Below are 21,466 nucleotides of genomic sequence, written 5' to 3'. Positions count from 1 at the left end.
CGGTTGGTAGGACATGTTCTGAGGCATCAAGGGATCACCAATTTAGTATTGGAGGGCATCGTGGAGGGTAAAAATCGTAGGGGGAGACCAAGAGATGAATACACTAAGCAGATTCAGAAGGATGTAGGTTGCAGTAGGTACTGGGAGATGAAGAAGCTTGCACAGGATAGAGTAGCATGGAGAGCTGCATCAAACCAGTCTCAGCACTGAAGACCACAACAACAACGAGTCCTGTAGTGCCATTGAAGCTTTGTCAAAGAAAATTTTGCAAAGAAAAGATGGCTCATTTTTTGGAAGTAATACACACAAGATTTTAAATAGATTCCTGTCAATCAGAAGAGAATTAAAAATAATATTGTTTAATTTTATACCTTTCATACTTACACTGTAAAAAATGTAAACATTTCTTACCATGCTACAATTCAGTCCTTGCTCCCGCTGTCCCTAAAGAATTCAGTTAATTTTAATGATTTTCAGTACATGCTTACCCATATTCAGGTAGACATGAATGAGGATAACCTGTACAATGAGTTTCGTTCTTAGAAAAATATAATAAATACAAAAATTGCCACCAACGGTAGCAAAGTTGGAAAGTGGGTATCCGTGGTGATTGTGGCAGAGGCCAAAGGAATTAAAGCCAAGGAGATAAATAAGTTTCTTGTTTTCAGGATATCGGCATCTAATGCTCACACTGAAAGAATTTTTTCTTTGATGAACAGCAAATGGTCTGATGATAGAAACCATTGCAATCTAGATTTAGATCTACAAATATGTGTTAATTTTTGTTACACACGTCATGAATTTGTCCAATTTGTGAAGAATGGTCGCAAACTTCTAACTGCTGCCAAAAGTATAGACAAATATAGTTTTAAGTAAAAAAAGTTTGTAGATCTTTAGCTTATAATTGTTATCAATAAGTTTTTTGGTTGTCTATGCAATAAACCTGTTTTAACATTTAAATAAATTGTGTTAGGCCTATTAATTTTGGCATGTAAAAATCTTCCTTATTTACACAAGAAAAGGTGGCAACCCTGCAGAATATAGATTACAGCAGATTTCTTTAATGCACTGCTCAATTTATTGAGTGTTTCTGCTCTGGGAGATTTTTACTTGAGAGTAAATCAAGCGAATGTCACACTGAGTAGTGGTTGCAAGATTAGCAGAACACACTGAAAGATTGATAGCAGAAAATGAATCCACATTGGTGCATAAGTGTTTAATGCCCCCATGAACAGATGACCTAATTCTCGTGTCCTGATGACTGTCTTAACAGCTTCATCTTGGGAAGCATTTGGTGGCAAGGTCATGTAACACACAATGAGCACAAGGGAAATACTGTCAGTGGAGCTGTCTGATGCAGTTACAGAAAGCTTCATTGGTGAATGTGTGTAGGGAACATATACTTACTCCATATGCTACATATACTAATGCAGCAACTGGTGTTAAGAGGGATGGGGTAGTGCTTCTCCTCACCGATGAATGTGATCATGTATTTAATCATTTCCCAATGAAAAGGTATTTTCTGAGAAGGCTGTAACCTGTTAGCACTGGAGTGTAAAACTGTTTTAGATACGTCTCTTACAGGCACAAGCACCATAATTTTGGTTAACAGATTACTGTTTGGGCTCGACGGTTCTTTGACGTAGACTTAAATGCTGTAATTTCTGAATCAATACCTTCCTCAGTATCACCATAAAATTGAAGTGTCACATAGTCCAATGGGTTGGGACCAGATTCATCTTTTTAGTGTTTTTTTCTTTTTTTTTTTTTTTTTTTAATTTTTTGTTGTGTGCTCGTCTTGGCAGGTGTTGGGCTGATACCAGTGTTGCTGGATGCTCTCATATAGTGGAGACTGAGGGTAGTGCTCCCTTGCCTCAGAGAAGGAAATGTGATTTGTAGTCATTTTTTCCCCCTCTTTGAAAACTAGTGAATGCCTGTTCTCGGCCAGATGGGCTTCTGAATAGTTTACACAAAAATGTGGACCTGAATACATAATTCCTGGATTATGTGCAGAGCAGCCACATTTATCGCATCACTTGGCCTTTGCTTCCTCAGGCTGTGTCTTCGTAATTTTGGCACTTTAAGCAGCAAATAACTGAGAATGTATGCCCAAACCCTTTTTGGAGTAAAATCACACTTTACATAGCTGATAAAAATGGGAGAGTTGAAAGTATAAATGTAGCAGTTTTCTCAAATTCACTGTTCACTCTTTTCATCATATTCTGTATATTACAAATTAATCCCAGCTCACTCTTTCTGTAGCTCCAGTTCTGGAAAGACCATTAAGTGTCTGTAAATTTCAATACCCTTGCTACAATTTGGGGTGCTTGCTCCATATTAAGATTTTCCCAGTTTTTCACTTTTTAACAGATTCTTACCTTTCATGGAATTAGCTGTTTCTAGAAGAAGGTTCTCCTTGTGTAATGCCTTAACTGACTATACTGATATGTAAAAAAAGTGATGAAGTGTTTTATCAAAGAAATTACAGCAGAATTATTCCGTGGCAAAGTATTGTATATTATTAAAATATATGGGACACAAAACCACAATCAGACATTTAGACTACATATACATCTATTTACATTTATGAGAAAAATAATTTTTTTTTGCCTCAAAAGCTACAACACCAAAAAGGAAAAAAATATCAGCTCAGGTTACAACATGAATATATGAATATTCTTGTATTGTGTATACATAACAAAGTTTATATATCTTAAAATAGGCTTGAAAGGCACGGAATACTTTTTTCTCATGACAGTATGCAGATTGGCAATCCAGTGGCTGTTCTTTCTAAATAAGTTATCTCCCACTTTGTTTTACTGTGTTCCTCTATTGTCCTGGGTGCATATTTTTGTAAGAGAACATGTGTTGCACAGTATTACAAATGAGAGAGAACACCTTTAAATTCTTTCAAGTTCAAATAACATAGTGTGGCATTGGAGAGGTTCTTAAAAAAGTGAATCAAGTAGGTTTCATCATTCTGCAACAAACAAGTGTATCTGAGGAAACAACTGGAGCTTAACATAATGTGGTAAACAATACTCAATATCAGTGGAAGATGGCAAGAGTTGGAGAATTAGTTTTGCATACTCTTCTTGGATAATACTTGAAGTTTCTAAGTTTGAGTTATGTTGAACACCTTTTTCATCTACATACATAAATGTTAAAGCTTAGTTAACATTTATTCATTCACTTCTTCCTTTATGACTCTTGAGCCTTTGATTGAGAAACAGTAAGTTACACATCTGAAACTTGACAGTTCAATTTACAATTTGCTTAGAATAAAAGTTTGAGACAAACTGGTTTACTACTGGATACTGTATACCACAGTGAAATTAATGAAATGTGCTTAGAAAAAGTATGCATGCTACAGGAAGACCCCATGACAAGATATAGTATAGTACAAATTTCTTAAAGCAGCACACTGTGAGACTGTAGGATGTGTTTCCAAGATTGATTTAAATGACTATGACAATTATTTGTTGTTGAAAGTTCTTGCAGAATGTAAATACTTGAGGATTAAAGGAGACCACTCACCAAAAAGCAGAAGCATTGAGTTGTTGATAGGCACACACAAAAGTAAGAAGCTTTCCGAGCTATCCTCAGACGACCTAGAGTAAAACAAAATACAAACGTTCACATATACACAGTTGTACCTCAACATGGTGCCACCTAGACTGACAGTAACTTTTTTTGTAGCACGTGGGCTGGTTGTGGTGCGAGTAATGTCAGGTGGGGTTGGGTGGGTAGAGGAAGATGGACTGGGGCTGGGTGGATAATGGCTCTGAGTGAGGTGGCTAATTTGCGGGTTATGAATGTGGAGAGGGAGGGGTGGCAGGTGTATGGGCTGGCATGATTACAGCAGCCAGCAGGAAGCGGTGCACATTGAAGGCAACACGGGGCCATGAATTGGGAGGGTGTGACGGGACAGAGAAAGGGGAAACTGGGGGTGGAGGGTGTGGGGACAGTGGGTTCCCTGAGATTGAGACCAGAATGATTACAGGATTCGAGGAGGAATCACGTCAACAACTCCCATTTGTGCTGTTCAGAGAAGATGGTGGTGGAGGGAAGGATCCAGGTGGCTCTGACTGTGAAGCTCTGAACTGCACAGATGGGAGTTTACCTTGCAACACACTATCCGATCCCACAACTGTCCTGGCCTCAATCTCACCTGCCCGACAGTCTAGATGGCACCATCCAGGGGCACACATATGTGTGTGTGCGTGTGGGGGGGCCTTACATGAATTAACATCATAGCCTTAGGCGGACGACCTCAGAAGGTATCTCCTGCAGATGGAGACGAAATGTTGGGTGGAAATTTTATACATCGACCATGGCCTCTCAGCCCGGAAGTTTCAACTGAAGACAACACTGGCTGTGAAAGCCTACATTGTATGATTAACATCATATAAAATTAGTCATGCAAGTAACTGCAGGCAAAAATACAACAGCTTCATTCAATTTTCTCACCTAGACTCTACTGGTTACACTCTTGAGACATAATCTGAATACCAAAATATGATTCAAATGATAACATTACACAATGGATACAGAGTAGTACACTTACAATAATAGTAAGGACCTAAGTACGTAAAATCTAATCATATCATGACTATACTATGCTTATCTCTTATAATACTGCTGTATCATAAATATTTTTTAAATATCATAGGCTATAACTTCTACACTTTATCATTTCAAAAATACATTACATAAATAATTTCCCTCTGTTTCATTTGCCGCAAGTCTGTATTTACACTAAATTTACAGATAATTATGTAAAATATCGAAAGATGTCAGTAGGGTGTTCCATGTTTAAAAATTAACAACATCTGATATCTTTGAGCAATTATTAACTGGCATATTAAGTAGAATACTATCACTTAATATCACAGTAACAAACACATCAACTCCCTTGCATCATTATTAGGCATATTCTGCAAGTGTGACATTAGTAAACACTTTTCAGACACTCTAGTTGCTTCATCTTATTCAATGCAGCATTGTACTAAACAAGGCAGCTCACTGACACTTAATACCAGGAACACAAAATTGTGATACTATATGAAATATAATTTCTACACATGTTCAGCATCACCCACGTTATTCATTACCAAAATAAACAGTGACAGAAGTGTGAAAATATTTAATGCCTTTCTTATTAGGACAGATAAATTATTTGGTCAGAAATAGTACAGTGCACTTAATACAATACATTCTTCAACTTAACATCACAGACCTTTGCTCACGCTCTTTCCCAAATGTTTTTCTGCTCTTCACTGAATTGCTGATAATTACATGCCTGTCTCGCTATAACTTCCAGTTAAAATGTAGATAAATCTGATGGCTACATTTTCCCATTTTCAATTCACCATTTGGAAAAAATGAGGACTGAAACATTTGGCACTTTGTTACTGAACACCTCACCATAGTGTTAGCACCAGCTCTCACACTGACAATCTTCCAATCTCCACCTCAGCCAGCCATCACCAATTTTCCCAAGGTGTTAATCTCTTAAAAAGAGAACATACTCTGCCCTCTTGCAGTCTCCTGGCCCTAAATTCCTAGCAACTGATGTGTATTTCAGGCGGGTGTATATTTCTCCTATGTAACATACAATTTATATTTTCTTACATCCAGTAAAATGCAACTTGTTAGGCAAAAATTATTGTTCCATTTTTATCAGCTTTATCACAAAATGAACAGGCTCTGCTTAACTTGCCTTGCAATTACAATAAAGTATAGGAGATGCTAAGACCAATCACTGCCCTAGCAATTATAATAAAGATTTAAATACAAGAGATCAGCTGATATAATGTATCTTAAATGCTCTGAAGGAGAATCAAGTGTACAAGAGATCTTCTGAAAATGATAATGTTTGCAATGATGAAATTGTACTCCATTCAAAATCTGATTACTTATAAATACAGTCACCAGATGAAAAATAAATATTGTATGAGGTAAAATATATTCGTAACTTATAGTTCAATTAGATTTTGTACTTCTTGAACAGCTTTTTCTTGTTCATTGTCACTTTCAAAGAGATCCTGACAATGACTTTTGAAAGTTTCTAATGCTTTGTTACCAACATTTTGCATATGACTCTGAAAACTGGCAGTTTTTGAATGCAGCTTTTTTTCTGCAAGTGGGGACCCTGGTGCCTGGATATCTCTTATCACACCCTCATTGTGAGGATACATCAACAATGGGTCCTGCGGAAAACAAAAGTAAAGAATTAGTCAAAAGGTACATATAAGACAACAGGTGTTCGTGGAAATTGGCCGCACTAAGAATGAATCATGATAACTGACTATAACATGGGAAAAACAGGAAACATATGAAAATGTTTAAAAACACAGAGTGAGACTTTACCTAGATTTAGCATCATATTCTGAACAAATCTATGTTGTATAAATAGAGAGCTGTCTTGTCAGTACCCATCAGTGCAGTTACAAGTATAAATGTGGGGTGGTTGACGAGTTAGATAAATATTACATCATGATGAAAGATATGTAAACTGTGCAAATAATGACAGCAAGGTACACAATAATAATATTACAGAATCTTAAGAGGGGGTGAAAAACAGTACACATACAGAAGGAGATTTTAGTGAGTTGCTGCTTCGACAACATTTGCTAGTGGAGTAAAAACTATCACATCATAAAAACAAACTCTTGGCCAATTTGTACTTGAGGCATTCTTCAGAGATGGTAGTAATGGCTTTGTGGTAAAACACAATGAGAAATCATTATTTTTGCAAACTACTGTTCTGAAAGTCATGTTTTAAAAACAATTTCTTATAATCAACACAACAAAACCACAAGATTTAATATAAACAACAGATGTTACCATCTGTCCCCGTGGCAGAACTTTGCTCCTTAGTTCTGCTTGATACATGTGGACACAGCTGGTAGTGTTCGTGACTATGGCATCAGGTTTTCAACTGCTACCAGCTGTAACGTTGAAACAGCTGCACTGTACCAGCTTGGTGAACATGAAGTCAGTATTAACAAAGCATTTAGCAACGAATGACAAAGATATTCATGGCCCATACAGGTCACATACAATTTTGACTTCCCAAAGAGTTAGGAAAAACGTATCACGATGTGACATGAGACACGGAATTAGATGTTTACTAAATGTTTTAAATGTCATTTGTCTTCAACTCAGTGAGTTATATTAAAACTGGACTGGTTCAAGTTCATATCCATTACTACAAATAAGTAACACATTTCAATATGGAAGTCCCCATAATATGAATGAAGCTAACTCACCTTAGTTATATTGAGAGTGCTGGCAGTCATAAACAAAAGCCAGTCAAGATGAAGGTTATCAATATGTTATGTATTAATAACAACTAAGGAATGAAGCTGAACTTTTACAGTTACATTGTGGTTTAATACATGTGTAGTATTTGAAACTTCCGGTGCCAACTTTTTTCAGGCGAGTAAAAAAAACACCCTGAGAGGTCCAGCAACACCATTCTGGCCAAAATCAAGCCCTGACTGCAACCTTAGTCATTCCATTTTTTTCTGGGTGATTTAATTTCTTACATATTTGTTTTTATTATGTTCAAAACACAAGCTGGTTTCATAGCACTGTGTTCCTGATTACAACTTTAAATTTTGATGTACATGTATTGTTTGTATTCTGGTTGATTTTTACTCATATCCTTAATATTGGATGGTCTAAATGATTCCATATTTATTTTTTGTTTCATATAAAACTGAAGCTGGTCTCATTGCGTGGTGTTCTGTGGACTCCTACATGAATATTTGTAGGTGTGTGTGTGTGTGTGTGTGTGTGTGTGCGCGCGCGCGTTTTTTTTTTTTTTTGCTCAATCTACTGTGTTGTAAGTATATTGCTGTATTCTACTTAATTTTCGTTCACATCTGCTTTTTGTACTTTTTTACATTTAATGGATTGTTTAGTGTAGAGTGAATGTACATCCACATTACTTCATGCTGCTGTGTTTAGTAAACTATTTTTATAACTTCAATGACAAAAGCATGAGACTTATGTTATTTCCCTTGAAATTTTTTTTGGAATACGAAAATTATTCCTTTGCATTGGTTTCTGCTGAAATTGATCCTACCTATTAACAACACATGTGGATTTTTTAGCATTTGTATAAAAAATGCTTTATTTGATATTACATTGTACTGTGGGAGCTGAACTGGACTCTACTGAATGTTGCTACATGTTGCCCCAGATTTGATCTGCAGTTGTAATGTCTTGTGTAATGTCTTGACTATCTTTGTTCGGTTTCTCTGGTCAGAAACACTTTAATGTTTTGATAGATAATAAAAAACAAATTTGGACATTACAAGGAAGCAAAGTTGGAACATATTAGTGCACTTTTCTTTTTGTATCAAAAAAGTTATTCAAAACTCTACCTAAACTAAAAGAATAACATTTTAACTTTTCTGGTTCCTGTCAAAATGAAGGTGAAAACTGCTGCTGCACAAATGAACCATACAGTTGCTACAGCAACTGAAACATGTGTGTCTACACAGTTATTACTTCTGAGGCTATACACATAGCTGAATTTGTAAAGAAGATAAATAGTCTCTCTGAAACACTCAACAGCAATGAGCAGTATCCAAAAGATAAAACAATATTTAAGTGTGCTTTGTCAGAAAATTCAACACATATAGAAATGTTATATAGCATACAGAATGAAATAGGCAGCAGGCACATAACAGATTTGAAAATACGTACAAATGAGACTAATGTGTGTAGTTTTATACAAGATTGGCAGATACCATTACAGTCTGTCTTTTTTGTGGAAGATCTTAAAAGAAACTGACCTTAAGTGCGAAATTTAAAGGTGTTCAATAATGATGCTCTAGTGAATTTCTTTTGTTGTATAAGGCAACATGGTATTGCTAACACAAACTTAACTTTTTTTTCACATTGTACAAACTCCGACGATGTATTGTCAATCTTAAGACTTTGCCTTTTAAAACCACAAGTTTTAAGAAATTATGAAAATAATAACAATTCACTGAACAATTTGTTTCACTTTTTGGCAAATAATGCTAGTAATTAACATTTACATGAAAGTGAGTTGCGCGGTTGTATTGACAATGATATGCCTCAGTTAGGAACTAACGCTTACTCAGATGATGAGAGTCTGCAGAAGATCGCCAGACCTTAGCTTATGAAGCAGGCTACATACTGAAGAACATAGATGACTGTGAAACATGTAAAACCAGCTCATTCATTTACATCAATTAAAGACAATAATGAAGTGTTTTCTCATTTCAAATATGCAAGTGACAACAGTAACCTCCCTACACATTTGTATATGTGTGGTGTTGATCAGAACTGAACTCTGATATCCATGAACTAACAGCGATTATCAGAGCCACGAAACTCAACTGAGAGTCCTTCTATATGCAGACTAAGAAATCTGACATATTAGTCACATTGGCATAACACTTTATAATGCAGTGCCAGTATACAACAATAGATTGAAAGAAGAAAGGGATTGAACAGCAGAGTTTTTCAGTGTTTCAACAATTTAAATGTTGTGTTGGCTCACATAAATGCTAAATACTTATGAAATTTTTGACTATATTTTAATATGACAGTAAGTGTGTCCTTATACAAACAGATGCTTCTGCTGTTTGTTTTCTGTTTTCTACTTTCCCAATGCAGCTGTCAATACATGACCTTGATGATGGGAATCTGATAAAGTTTTGAAGCAAAATGAGTGAAACACTGTTGGCAGGAATTTGTGTGTTCATTTTCAATACTGTACTGAACAAAGTTTAAAAAAATCCACTACTCTCATGCGACGAGTACTTCCTCTATCCCTAGTTTGTTTTTCAGTTGATGTAAAGGATTAACATACACCGATTTTAGTAAACAGAGTACATTCTTATTTTGCAGTATAGAATGTTACTCTTAATGTCTGTAAATGACATCACAGTCACCTTTTGTTGTAAAATTATTTATTGTACAACCCACTATTCCAATTTCAGTCATGTGGCTATTATCAAGGGGAGATAATTGCACTTTGGCATACGTCAAAACCTAATAATCATCTGAGGAACAGGAATGTCAGCTGATGAACTGAAATGTCAGCTGATTTTTAGGTTTTTCCATGTGCTGAAGCCCAATTATTCCCACTTGAAAATAGCCACATGGATGAAATAGCAATACTGAGTTTTACAAATAAACAATTTCACAGTCAAAAGGTGATCACAATGTCATTTACAAAATTTTGCACAACTGTGAACCCCACTTACAAGAAGTTAATTTTGATTGAGATTCCTCAAATAAATTACTTTGGGAAGCCACAAAAATGTTTCAGGAACACACATTGCAGCCAGACTATGAATCCTACCCACAAAGCATAAATGAAAAATATTGTCAGCTAATAGAGTTCACTGCACTTCTTATATTTTGGTGTTCTGTGAGCAACAAATCTTAATATTTAGTTTTATAAGAAAGAGATATTATAGCAATGCACTGAACAAAGATTTGATGTCCACACAGAAATGCTTGACTATACAAGAAAAATCTCTCAAGAAGGTGCTTCACAGCTGTCACAGTTCAGTTTATGCTACAATATAGCTTTCCTGGTAATATTTATCACAATGGAATGGAGTAAACTGCAAGTGGTCAGAATTTAGTATGTAGTTGACAATCTCGTGAAAAGAGCAAATTGTCGAGCATCCATCCCTCCCTATCCAAATAAAAACTCCTGTAACAGCAAAGATGTCCGATCTTTCCTGTGCTTCCCCACCACTTACCCGCAGCAAAGCTGCAGCACAAGAGGCGGAGATGCCGGCTACTCCCGCCGTCATTTCCGTCCCACTGTCCACCTTCCAAGAGCAGGTAGCCTTGAAGAACAAACAGATCGCGGAACAGCAGGAGCTGATCGCAGAGCTGATGGGCAGTGTAAACACACAAACAGAAACACCCACACCACACACACAGGCACCTGCTGAACAACAGAAGGACATGCTCTCTATCTCACCTCTGGCGGCCCAGGCACCGACGGAACCGGAGCCAGAGCCGACAGAGGACACAACAAACACAGATGAAGACGGGCCGTGGCAGCAGGTCGGCCCAAGGCGCAAACAGCAGCCAAATACGCAAACAAGTGAGCCCACAAACTCACGAGGCAACGGCCGAGCGCTGCTGCCAACACCATCTACATCGAGAACAAACAACAATAACACAGGGACCAACACAAACAACCCTGCGACTGCAGCAACCACAAATATACAAGCAGCTACGCAGAACACTAACAACACCGCGACCGGCTTCCCACCGGTCATCATTCACAACTACGGAGACCTAAGTCTCCTAAACAAGGAATTTAACAATCAGCACGCCCCCACAACATACTACTCTAAGCTCACCGGGGAACACGCCGCACTGTATGTGGCGAACAAGGCAGACTACATGAATCTACTGGACTTTCTCAAAGAAAGGAAGGTAGAACACTTCACGTACAGGACAGTCTTGGAAAAGACACAGCAGTACGTGATAAAGGGGATAGACTCACGAACCCCAACCGAAACGGTACACAATGAACTCTCTGCTCTCGGGTGGGAGTGCATTCGGGTAAACCGAATGTCAGAGTTCGGCACAGCGAGACCGTCTCACAACTACACGGCGGAGTTGGCCGACACGGCCAAATCCCGCGACCTGCTGAAGATAAAGCTATTTCTTCACATGGTCGTCAATGTGGAGGTGTACAACACGCCGCGCACCCCCCAACAATGCCACAACTGCCAGCGCTATGCGCACGCGGGTATCAGATGCGGTCTCGCACCCCGCTGCCGCATTTGCGCTGGCGGTCACACAACCCAACGCTGCAAACTCCCCCATACAGCACCTCGCAAGTGCGCCAACTGTGGTGCTGCCCATCCGGCAAACTACAGAGGGTGCATTGCTTACAAAGCAGCTCTGAGGCGCAAAATCGCGAAACATGCGAAACCTACCGCCATCACAGTCCCAAAACCGCCCCCGCGCCCAGTAAGAAGTGGAATATCCTTCGCTGGAGTGGTCGCTGGCAGCCCCAGCAGCGCGGGACGGTCAGAGGAGCCCCAGAGCTCAGAACACGCTCAGCAAATACCCCCAGCAACAGACACACAACAGACAAGCACAACACCTGACACCACTCCCGCACCGGGCACATCACACGAAACAAGCAACAACACCACCCTACCCCCTGAGATCGCGAACTGCAGCCCACCACAGGCCACAGAAAACGCACCTACACAGGGACAACCCCAGCGCCAGAGGAGGAGGAGAAGGAGAAACAGCTGCAGCACGAGGAACACGACCGCACCACAACAAGAACATAGGCAACAGAACACCAACACCCACGAATACATCCCGGACACCAACTCAACAACCCACATAACACACCCACTCACCACAGAAAGTACACAGGCGTCTACAACTGCCACACGAACAACCGACTCGCAGGCCAGCCCTCACCAAACGCCAACACTGGAACAAGCGGCCGTTAATACGACCAATAACTCGCAGGCCGACATGACCAACATCACTACAACATTCCAGAGAATAATGGAAACATTATTCCCCAGACGCACGACCACCGAAATAGTCACGAAGATTATGGGGTGTGTCTCACAACTCTTCATGCAGTTCATGTCGGGTACGCTCAACTGGACTAGCTTCCAAGCCACTATCACACCGCTTTTTACACTACTACATGGATAATACACCACACCAGCCCAGAGACGCAGACTTGAACACTATCACACAGATCCTGTTTTGGAATGCCAACGGGATCGCAAGCAAAAAAGCCGAGATGGCCGCATTCATGGAGCGAAAGGGTATCCGAATCGCTCTTGTGAACGAAACACTGCTTACGCCTCGCAAACAACTAAACTTCCCAGGTTATTGTGTCTATCGTACCGACCGAGCGGATGGCAGGAGGTGAGGCGGCACGGCAATCATAATACACAGAGACATCGACCACACGAACATCGAGCTCCCAGCACTTGAAAGACTAGAGGCTACGGCCGTCAGGGTCAAGTTCAACGGAGCCAACACCACACTGGTATCGCTATACAATCCTCCTAAAAACATAGTAACACGCGATATCAGCACAGTACTCAACATAGCACCGCGGGTAATAGCCGCTGGAGACCTCAACGCAAAACACCCTGATTGGAACTCACGAATACGAACCTCCAACGGCAAGAAACTGTACGAACACGCACTAGGCCGAAACTACATTATACTTGGACCGGACGTTCCCACGTTCGTGCCTACACAGGCCCGACACAGGCCAGACGTGTTAGACATAGCCCTCATAAAGGGCATCACATGCACACTCAACCTAACGGTTGAAAACGATCTGGACTCAGACCACATGCCTGTAATACTGCACATGGAAGAGACACTGCAGGACATCGTACCACGCAGGATGCTTAACTACAAGCGTGCGAATTGGACACTGTTCAAGGAAACGCTTGATAGTCGCATTCCTGACACCCACGAAATTAACAACACACAGCAAATCGATGAGGCTGTGGAGGCTCTCACAACTGCCGTCCAAGACGCAATGACTGGCGCCATTCCATTTACAACACCAAGACAACACTTGACGGCCCTGCCCCAGGAAATCCTGGGCCTTATCTCAATGAGGAACCGCCTCAGGAGATACTGGCAGCGTACCAGGCGCCCGTTCTATAAACTGCACGTCAACAGACTCCAGGGCATAATACGGAATAAAATTCAAACATTCAGAAACGAACAATGGGGACAGAAACTCGCTGGGCTGGATACCACACGTCCTGGCGTGTGGCAGCTGGCCAGACACTTCACCAGGGAGAAACATTACATTCCCACGCTACAAGGACCAGACGGCCCAGCCTACTCCGCGACGGAGAAGGCAGAGCTTATGGCCACAACACTTGCAGCGTCTTTCATGCCGAATCTGGTTCCTTCAGACCCAGCATTCACACTTGAAACGGACCAGGAGGTTACACGACTTGTAGCCCAGCCCTCGCGCAACGAAATAAGACGTACTAGCACAAATGAAGTCACATGGGCTATCAAGCACACCAACGCTAGAAAAGCCCCTGGGCCTGATGGCATTCAAAACCGTGTCCTCCAGGAGTTCACGGATAAAGCCGTAGAATACCTCGCACACATAACGAATGCCATCCTGACACACCAATACTTCCCTGACTTTTGGAAGGCGGCCAAGGTCCTGATGTTCAGGAAGCCAGGGAAAGACCACTCCCTCCCACAAAATTACCGACCCATCAGTCTGCTGTGCTCGCTCAGCAAGATTGTTGAGAAGGTAATACTAAAACGTATCACTAGGCATTGCATCGCCAACGACACCCTAAGACCGGAGCAATTCGGCTTTAGGAATCACCACTCGTCAACACAACTACTCCTCCGCGTAGTCGAACATATAACACACGGCTACAACATGAACAAAGCCACAGGGGCCGTGTTCCTAGACATCGAAAAGGCTTTCGATCGTCTCTGGCACAACGGACTCATACACAAACTAAGCGAAGCTGGTTTCCCGGACGGACTCGTACGTCTCATACACTCATATCTCACGAACAGATGTTTCAACACTAACGTGCAGGATAAACAATCAACACAACACCGTATCCAAGCTGGAGTACCCCAAGGAAGCATCCTAGGGCCCATCTTGTTTAACCTGTACATTAATGACTTCCCAGCGACACGAAACACGACGTTAGCCGTCTACGCGGATGACACAGCCATCCTCGCACAAGACTGGAAACCGTCGAACATCAACTCACGAATACAGACAGCACTCAGAACAGCTGAGCCTTGGCTGGAGCGATGGCGTATTAAAGTAAACGTCGACAAGTGCGAAGCAGTTCTGTTCACACGCAGACCGAAACTACTGCGCAAACACCAACACTGTAGACCGATAACACTACACACACGCCCAATACGTTTCCGAGAGAAAGTCAGATACCTTGGTGTCTGGCTGGACCGGAAACTTACATGGGGGGACCACATCGAATACGTTGCCAACCGAGCGCACGCGAGGCTCAAACACCTCTACCCAATGCTCAACAGGGAAAGCACACTGAATAGGAGGGTGTCGAGGTCCTTATACACGACACTGATTAGACCTCTGATGACGTACGCAGCTCCCGTCTGGGGATATGCAGCTCCCACATGACTGCGCCGCCTGCAGATCATACAGAACAAGGTGCTACGAATCATTAGCAATGCTCCACGCTACACACGCACCGTGGATCTTCACCATGAATACCGCCTTGATACCCTCAAGGAAGTATTCAAAAAACACGCCACACGACTATACAGGAACTCGAGACACTCGAACAACCCTTTCATCCTCACTCTGGGAAACTACGATCACAACCACAGGTGGAAACACAAGCGGCCAAAGACACTGCTAGCTAGGGCATAACCACCTATGGTAAACTAACATACGCAAACAGCGACAAACGTCGGTAAGCCCCTGCATATCAGCAACACTGACTGGCAACCACCAGCTGCTATTAGAGCCGACCAACAGGCCACAGCAGGGACACCGACGAGCTCGCCCACAGACGCACGAACAATCTGCCAACACTCCCTCACACTGTGCCTCCGGTATATGACCATCGGACACAAGACCGATAACAAAACTAACTGTTGCAGGCTGCAGGACGCTGAACGAGGACTCTGTACCAGCACCCAGCGCCAGCCGCCGAGCAGCACAAACACACAACATCAAGGTATCGACATGCATGATACCCACTACTAACAAAGCCTATCCTTGTACAACCTATCGCAGGCAGCAAGACAACCGCTACTGCTCTTGCCGCCCGACCTAACTTTCGCAGAGGTTTTTTTCCCTTGGCTCTTGCCTTGGCACTTTTTTTCCTCTGCCCTTCAAACCGCTACCCTTCGTCAGATTTCGACCAATCTATCTCCAGATGAGCACGTATTAATGGTTAATCCTAACCAGACGTACGCAAACATCGCAGCATCTCCAGATGAGCGCGTATTAATGGTTAATCCTAACCAGACGTACACAAACATCGCAGCACCCACTTTAGTGAATACTAACCCTTATGCAGAGATGGCAGTAGACCTTTTGTGTTGGCCATCATGCCGGTGTGGGCGTGGAGGGGCTCCACCTCTTACTTAAAAAAAAACTCAGTTGTGGTGGGAGGGAGGGGACGGGGGGGGGGGGGGGGGGGGGGGAATGCCTCATCCACAACAAGGTCATTAGAAATGGCTCAGCTGTGCAGTAACATTTATTAACAACTACCTTAATAAATTTTATGATGCAAATGAGACTGTGTACTATAAACTGTACATGGTTTAGGTGCTAAGCCAACAATTTAAGGAAGCAAGATGTCAAGTTAATTTTATTAATGGCTCCAGTACCTGCATTTCAGCTGATACTATGATGGAGAGTAAAGTAACTGGTTTGTTAGTTCCATGTATCAAATTTCTGATGTATAATGGTGTTGTGTCCATAGCTAAAAGGCCAAGTCCTGTAAGAAATACATAAAATAAAAACAGAGCTTTGGCATGGCTGGACCAGCCACAAAGGCCACACGTTTCTGCTCAGAGGGGTGCAACATGGGAGGCCTATAAAATAAGTTATTTGACAGGAAGTATGAGATGAAGTTCTTGGACAGTAAAAGAATGAATAATGTGACAGACTCAATGAGGCAAAGCCTGGAAACTATAAAGGAATGGTGTGTGTGTGTGTGTGTGTGTGTGTGTGTGTGTGTGAGAGAGAGAGAGAGAGAGAGAGAGAGAGAGAGAGAGAGAGAGAGCTCTTAGGCAGACTTGTGGCGGGGACTATGCTACACCGTAGAAAGAGGCCAATGAAAGACTCAGGACTTATTCTGTAGGCCTGTTGAGAGAGACTTCCTATCCCCTCTACTTATTCTCTGAAAGATTGTTGAAGAATAACTAACCAAGTTAGCCAGTAAGGCACATCATGTTAGTGACAGGCAGCATTGAAGGGGAAAGTGAAATAAAACTTGTGGACCTACTGTCCAAAGGTACAAACAAGTCAGTAAGCAGAAGTTGGCAGAGGGCACATAGTAGGCAGTAGGAGTCAGAGTTACAGGCTAGGGTTAAATTGCAGCAAGGCTCTTTTGATCTTATACAATGATTTCAGTTAACAGATGGAGCAGTGATAAGCAGTCACTGTCTCTGTATAAGAACTTTATTTCAGTATGGAGGCACCTCAGTTATGAAAGTCACTCTGTTAACTGACATTCAGTATAAACTTTAAGGTTAAAATTAACTTTTTCTGTGTTTATTCTCCCCGTAATCATTCAGTCACCTACATCAGCCTGAAACACAAACCCCTGACACTCTACCCTAGTAAAGCCCACACCCTGGGTCAACTGAATAAAGCTCATTTCCTGATCTAATTCCCTCAGCATCACCCGATTTAATTTGACTGCATTCCATTATCCTCGTTTTGCTTTTGTTGATGTTCATCTTATATTCTCCTTTCAAGACAATGTCCATTCCGTTCAACTGCTCTTCCAGGTCCTTTGCTGTCTCTGACAGAACTACAATGTCATCAGCGAAACTTAAAGTTTTTATTTCTTCTCCATGGATTTTAATACCTACTCCGAATTTTTCTTTTGTTTCCTTTACTGCTTGCTCAATATACAGATTGAATAACATCGGGGAGAGGCTACAACCCTGTCTCACTCCCTTCCCAACCACTGCTTCTTTTTCATGTCCCTCGACTCTTACAACTGCCATCTGGTTTCTGTACAAATTGTAAATAGCCTTTCGCTCCCTGTATTTTACCCCTGCCACCTTCAGAATTTGAAAGAGAGTATTCCAGTCAACATTGTCAAAAGCTTTCTCTAAGTCTACAAATGCTAGAAACGTAGGTTTGCCTTTCCTTAATCTTTCTTCTAAGATAAGTCGTAAGGTCAGTATTGCCTCACGTGTTCCAATATTTCTACGTAATCCAAACTGATCTTCCCCAAGGTCCGCTTCTACCAGTTTTTCCATTCGTCTGTAAAGAATTCGTGTTAGTATTTTGCAGCTGTGACTTATTAAACTGATAGTTCGGTAATTTTGCTTTCTTTGGGATTGGAATTATTATATTCTTCTTGAAGTCTGAGGATATTTCACCTGTCTCATACATCTTGCTCACCAGATGGTAGAGTTTTGTCAGGACTGGCTCTCCCAAGGCAGTCAGTAGTTCTAGTGGAATGTTGTCTACTCCCGGGGCCTTGTTTCGGCTCAGGTCTTTCAATGCTCTGTCAAACTCTTCACACAGTATCGCATCTCCCATTTCATCTTCATTTACATGCTCTTCCATTTCTATAATATTGTCCTCAAGTACATCGTCCTTGTACAGACCCTCTATATACTCCTTCCATCTTTCTGCTTTCCCTTCTTTGGTTTGAACTGGGTTTCCATCTGAGCTCTTGATATTCATACAAGTGGTTCTCTTTTCTCCAAAGGTCTCTTTAATTTTCCTGTAGGCAGTATCTATCTAACCTCTAGTAAGACAAGCCTCTACATACTTACATTTGTCCTCTAGCCATGCCTGCTTAGCCATTTTGCACTTCCTGTCGATCTCATTTTTGAGACTGTATTCCTTTTTGCCTGCTTCATTTACTGCATTTTTATATTTTCTCCTTTCATCAATTAAATTCAATATCTCTCCTGTTACCCAAGGATTTCTACTAGCCCTCGTCTTTTTACCTACATGATCCTCTGCTGCCTTCACTACTTCATGCCTCAGAGCTACCCATTCTTCTTCTACTGTACTTCTTTCCCCCACTACTGTCAATTGTTCTCTTATGCTTTCCCTGAAACTCTATACAACCTCTGGTTTAGTCAGCTTATCCAGGTCCCATCTCCTTAAATTCCCACCTTTTTGCAGTTTCTTCAATTTTAATCTGCAGTTCATAACCAATAGATTGTGGTCAGAGTCCACATCTGCCCCTGGAAATGTCTTACAATTTAAAACCAGGTTCCTAAATCTCTGTCTTACCATTATATAATGTATCTGATACCTTTTAGTATCTCTGGGATTCTTCCATGTATACAACCTTCTTTTATGATTCTTGAAGCAAGTGTTAGCATTGATTCAGTTATGTTCTGTGCAAAATTCTACCAGACGGCTTCCTCTTTCATTTCTTAGCCCCAATCCATCCTGTATAGTGTCTTTTTATCCCAGATGTTGACAATAAATGTCAGCAGTGACGGTTACACCTTGGGGAAGCAATCTGTAGTACACTACACTGTTGCTGTCCCATCAGACATCTAACATTATCTTTTGTGGCTGCACATAGGCATTTGTACAGAGAGTTGCTCCTTTGTTTGGGCACAACCATTCCTTTCTTTTCCTTATGTTAGCATAACAACACCATCTCTTGTCCCCAGTAACAATGTAGGATAGTAATCATTGGTGTCGTGCATGAGGCAACTGATGATGAACAAGTAGTTGTGCACATATGGCTACCTGCCGATTTTTGTGATTTTGTCTGCAGTACCAACACACCGAATTTTTTAACCTTCCTCATTGCATGAAAATGTTGCACAATGGTCAAATGATCGCAGTTCATCACACTTGCCAGTTCTTGAGTACACTGACAAGGAAAATTGTGGATTAATGTGTTTAAATGATCTTCTTCAAGCTCTGAATGTCTTCCTGGACATGGAGAGTCACTAATGTCAAAACAGTCCTCCTTAAAACAAGAAAACCATTTTCCTGCTGTGCCCCATTCAATGGCATTATCCCCATACATGATGCATATGTTCCTGGCTGCCTCCACTTTTGTCATCCTTTCACTGAAAAACAGTAGAATGTGCTGGAAATGTTCCGATTTCTCCAACTGGCACTCAATTTTCTAGGGCCATGGCTCCACTCACTATCTCCAAATGACAAAATGACAATACATAAACTCAAAAAGCAACAGTGAACTACAAATAATAAATGACACTTGATAAACAAAGCCATAGCAACTATGAACTTTTGCAACACCCAGTATTATTCATCTGTGACATAAGAGATCAACTTGACAACCATCTTTGTATCATTTAAAGAAGTGACAATTCCAGTGACAGAAATAAAATTGTAGATCACCACCACAGGGCAATAGCCGTAACAGTCTCATGTTCGAAGACTGTGGCACGTCTCCTCACGACGATGATGAGGCATCACTCTTGACATTCTACTGTAGCTTTCTGCAGACTATTACATGAATAGCAACAGAACTAGGAAATCTACTGAACCACATTTCTCATAAAAAAAAAACTTTGACAGACTATCAGGAATGACACAATCAAATGCCTTGATAAGTTGCAAAAAGTCCTAACTGGTGATATTTTTATCAATGATTTATAAAGTTTATTATATACTTGGTGATTGAGTGAATGTCCAATATTAGCTCACAAGCAGATGCTTCTACACCCTTATCTAAAAATAAATTTCATATTTCTTTACTTATGAATCTATAGTCAGTTCTAAGAGGAAACACTATTTGTCCGCAAAGAACTTGCATGAATTAATTTATGACCACTTACTTTAAGATTTTCTATCCCTTTGATTACACAGTGCTCAAACAGTAAGGTGTTACATACTGCTTCAGTGGAGTGATGTGTATTCTTAGCAATGAATATCGTGGGGGGAAAAAAAAACAACAACAACTATAAGACAAATTATAGAGGACAGCACAAATCTTGTGTGGCTTTGTTATTTTATTTGCTTGTGGAGAACCATACTGAGTAATGATGCAGGTCTTCAAGATGGGGCCAGCAACTGCGGTAACTTCATGAGATGAGGTATCTGCGTATGAGGTATCCGTATGAGCTCATAGCATCACTAGCCTACTTTGGAGAAACACAATGCACTCACAGAATATATCACTCTGACAATGGCAACAAGTAATGAACATATGTAAAGGTACTATTTCGCTGCAACTGCCCGCCGTAGCGGCGGGCAGTAACTGCCAGCCGTAACTGCCGACCGTCACTGCCTGTGTATTTCGTTGAGACTGCTGACCGCAGCGGCCACGCCACTCAGTGAGTTACCTCTGTGAAAGGAACACGCACGCGAGTTCGCAACATGGATGCTAATACCATTTTAGGTTTTTTGGTGGACGAGGAAGAAGAAGGGGAGATCATTGCAATGCTTACAAGATCTTGTCCCCACAGCATTTTCCAAACACGGAATAGTGAAGGAATTTATGCTAATTTAGTAACCGGTCACTTGCGAAACGATGAAGAGAGGTTCAGAAATTTCTTTGGACTTAACCCATCTCAGTTCGATTTTGTTTTAAGTTTGGTGAAAGAAGATATAGCATGAACAGCTACCAGTGCAGCGCAAACTCCAATAGAAGCCAACGAAAAAATGGCAGTGACTTTACGGTAAGTAGTTGTATAAAAACATACTTATTCATCAACAGTGGTTTAAAATGGATAATTTTGTATCTATATGAAATAAAATAAATTTCTA

At 41.0% G+C, this 21,466-nt stretch overlaps 1 protein-coding gene across 2 annotated transcripts in view; it reads right to left on the bottom strand.

Moving 5' to 3' along the window:
• Positions 1 to 2,493: 2,493 nt before the first annotated feature.
• The window catches only part of LOC126259454 (pleckstrin homology domain-containing family J member 1-like), a 102,661-nt gene continuing 83,688 nt past the window's right edge, over positions 2,494 to 21,466 (bottom strand). The window contains exons 5-6 of one of the 2 annotated variants that reach the window (XR_007546511.1): positions 16,399 to 16,508; positions 6,081 to 6,212 (exon numbers count right to left, since the gene is read on the bottom strand). Coding sequence is in view for 1 of the 2 variants with exons in the window: in XM_049956274.1 (XP_049812231.1) it covers positions 5,979 to 6,212 (234 nt within the window). In the remaining variant the exon portion in view is untranslated. Of the gene's footprint in view, positions 6,213 to 16,398; positions 16,509 to 21,466 lie in introns of both variants that reach the window. The other variant, XM_049956274.1, reaches the window with a different exon arrangement.

This window comes from Schistocerca nitens, chromosome 5 (genome assembly GCF_023898315.1).
Source record: "Schistocerca nitens isolate TAMUIC-IGC-003100 chromosome 5, iqSchNite1.1, whole genome shotgun sequence".
In the NCBI taxonomy this organism is placed as follows: domain Eukaryota; kingdom Metazoa; phylum Arthropoda; class Insecta; order Orthoptera; family Acrididae; genus Schistocerca; species Schistocerca nitens.
Note: the sequence above shows the minus strand (reverse complement) of the source record. Positions and strands in the feature narration are given on the sequence as shown.